This window comes from Penaeus japonicus, unplaced genomic scaffold, assembly GCF_977035675.1.
Source record: "Penaeus japonicus unplaced genomic scaffold, GWHDUDI00000001_assembly GWHDUDI00000011, whole genome shotgun sequence".
Taxonomy (NCBI): Eukaryota; Metazoa; Arthropoda; class Malacostraca; order Decapoda; family Penaeidae; genus Penaeus; species Penaeus japonicus.
The window spans coordinates 16,267,724-16,270,223 of record NW_028234413.1 but is presented as its reverse complement, the minus strand read 5'-3'; the positions used below and the strand labels follow the sequence as shown (position 1 = coordinate 16,270,223).

Here is a 2,500-nt window from a genome sequence, read left to right as displayed (position 1 = left end):
ATATATATATGTTAAAATATATATATATAATAATTATATATATATATATATACCTATATATATTATATATATACAATACAAATTATATATATATATATATAATGTATATATATATATAGTTATAATATATAATATGTATATTTTCATAAACATGTGTATATGTATATATATATATTTTATTTTATTATGTGTATATGAATATATATATATATATATATTATATATGTATTAATTTTATATGTGTAACTAAATGTATATATATATATATATATTAATTTTATATGTGTATATGTATATATATATATGTCTATATATATATATATATATATGAATATTATGTATATTTTATATGTGTATTATAAACGTATATATATAATATAATATATATATATATATATATGGTATATATATCGATGTATATTTAATATGTAAAATATGTAATATATATATATATGTTTATTAATCATATATATATATATATATATATATATATATATATGTATATTTTATATGTGTATATAATATATATATATATATAAATGTATATTTTTATATGTTAATAAGTATATATATATATATATATATATATATAAAGTGTATGTATAAATAATCTATATGTAAATTTTATATGTGTATATGTAAATAAAAATATGATATATGTATATATATAACCTATAACACATAAAAAATATACATATATATACCCATATACATATATATCTATATATATATTATAAATACATAAACACATATAAATATCCATATATATATACTATTATACATAAATAAACAAATATATATATATATAAATATCTATATCTTATATATATAATATATAATATACCTGTATATTTTATATGTGTAACAGATTATATGTAATGTATGTATATATATAATATAAATATAAATATATAAAATATATATATAAATATAACAAAAGAAGCTTTAAATCAGTTTATCTCTGTATATGTAAATGATACATCTCTGTGAAAATAAGTATCATGATCCATATAAGTGTACTATTGTGAAAAATCTGATTACTATATAATTACAGTGTATATTTCTGAATAATATATGTATCTGAATAAAAAATATAAAGAATCTAATATCAACTAATATATGTCTATATATATTTTGTATAAATAAATGTATGCCTATAATTATATATAAATATTATATATATATAATATAAATATACAATCTAACAAACACTCTATCTATAACATGTAGAGATTGTTATAACAATAAAAACTGTCTTAAACCATAATTTGTATTATTTCATAATGCTCGGTACTATTCATTTGATATGAGTCTTAATGCTTTCATTTTTTTCCGCGTGTTCAGAACATGCTTGGATTTGCTTACCTGCTTGTGCTTGATTTATACACCTTCCTGAGCGGAAAAGTACCATTACCCTTATGACGGTGTATGAATGCATTTTACTCACGTAAGATTCCCCTGTTACCGGTGTTCAAGATTGGCATCTGTGACTTGCTGCCTGTCCCTGTGTTGTATCCCGTGGTGTTGGGAGGCACAGGCACGCCGTGGGAGGTCGTCCTGGTAAGTCATCGGCTGTGCTTTATCTTTGGCCTTCCCTCCTGAAGTTCCGCGAGACCAGGCCGTTCAGGGCGCTGTGCCCAATGGAATGGCGTGGATCAAGAAGGATGTCTATCGACTGTACCTTTCACTGTTGTTGTTTTATATAAGTCAGATAATTTTTTCGTGTTTTTATTTCGTCTCTTTTGTCAGGTTTCTCTCCCAAGAAACGGAAAAGACGTTTTTACTACAACATTTAGGTTCATAATCTGATTTTTTTGTTATTGTAGAAGCTCATTAACCTTAAAACATAGCGACTGATTTCTTGTTCATGTTTTTCTTTCTTCTTTTACCAGAGTGTTATGATGCATTCTTGTAAACCTCCTCAAACCAGGGGACTTAAGATAGGACAAGACTTTGTTGAATTAATAGCATAATTGCTTATGGATTTCTGTTTGCTTATTTCACACTTTCTTACAAAGTTATTGATATATCCATGATATTGCTAACTCAGAAAACATGAAGCTCGCTTGACATGCACCTAATGGTCAGCCGGTCAAGCGGAAATCCATAGCCCTTTTTTGTAATAACATATTTTCTCTTGTGCGTTGCGTGCCCTAACCTTGCCCTCTCTCGGCGCAGGACCCAACAGTGCTTCGCCACCGAGCTCTGCGCCAGTACTCCTTTTTCCAGCTTCACGTCCACCTGAAGCGCGGCGAAGACCTGGTGGCCCGTGACGCCTGCGGTAAGCTCCTCCCCCAATACTCATCCTACCAATCAGGAGACTCCGCGAGAGCAGGTAGTGACCAATCGTATCTTGCCATGTGTGTGATCTAACGAATCCGCGTGCGCCAATACAAGTTGCCAGCATGGATGTTTTCTCACACACCTTTGCCAGGAAAAAACACCTCTTCTTAACCCACGTGATTAGACTACTTGGAGGTTGTAGTGTTCTTAGAGGGAG

General features: G+C 28.0%; 1 protein-coding gene across 1 annotated transcript in view; it reads left to right on the top strand.

Annotated features, from left to right (window-relative positions):
- The window catches only part of LOC147470967 (uncharacterized), a 500,176-nt gene that overhangs the window by 484,518 nt on the left and 13,158 nt on the right, over window positions 1-2,500 (top strand). Inside the window, exons 9-10 of the mRNA XM_086541419.1 lie at window positions 1,477-1,560; window positions 2,179-2,335. Of these exons, the coding sequence (XP_086397545.1) occupies window positions 1,477-1,560; window positions 2,179-2,335 (241 nt within the window). The remainder of the gene's footprint in view (window positions 1-1,476; window positions 1,561-2,178; window positions 2,336-2,500) is intronic.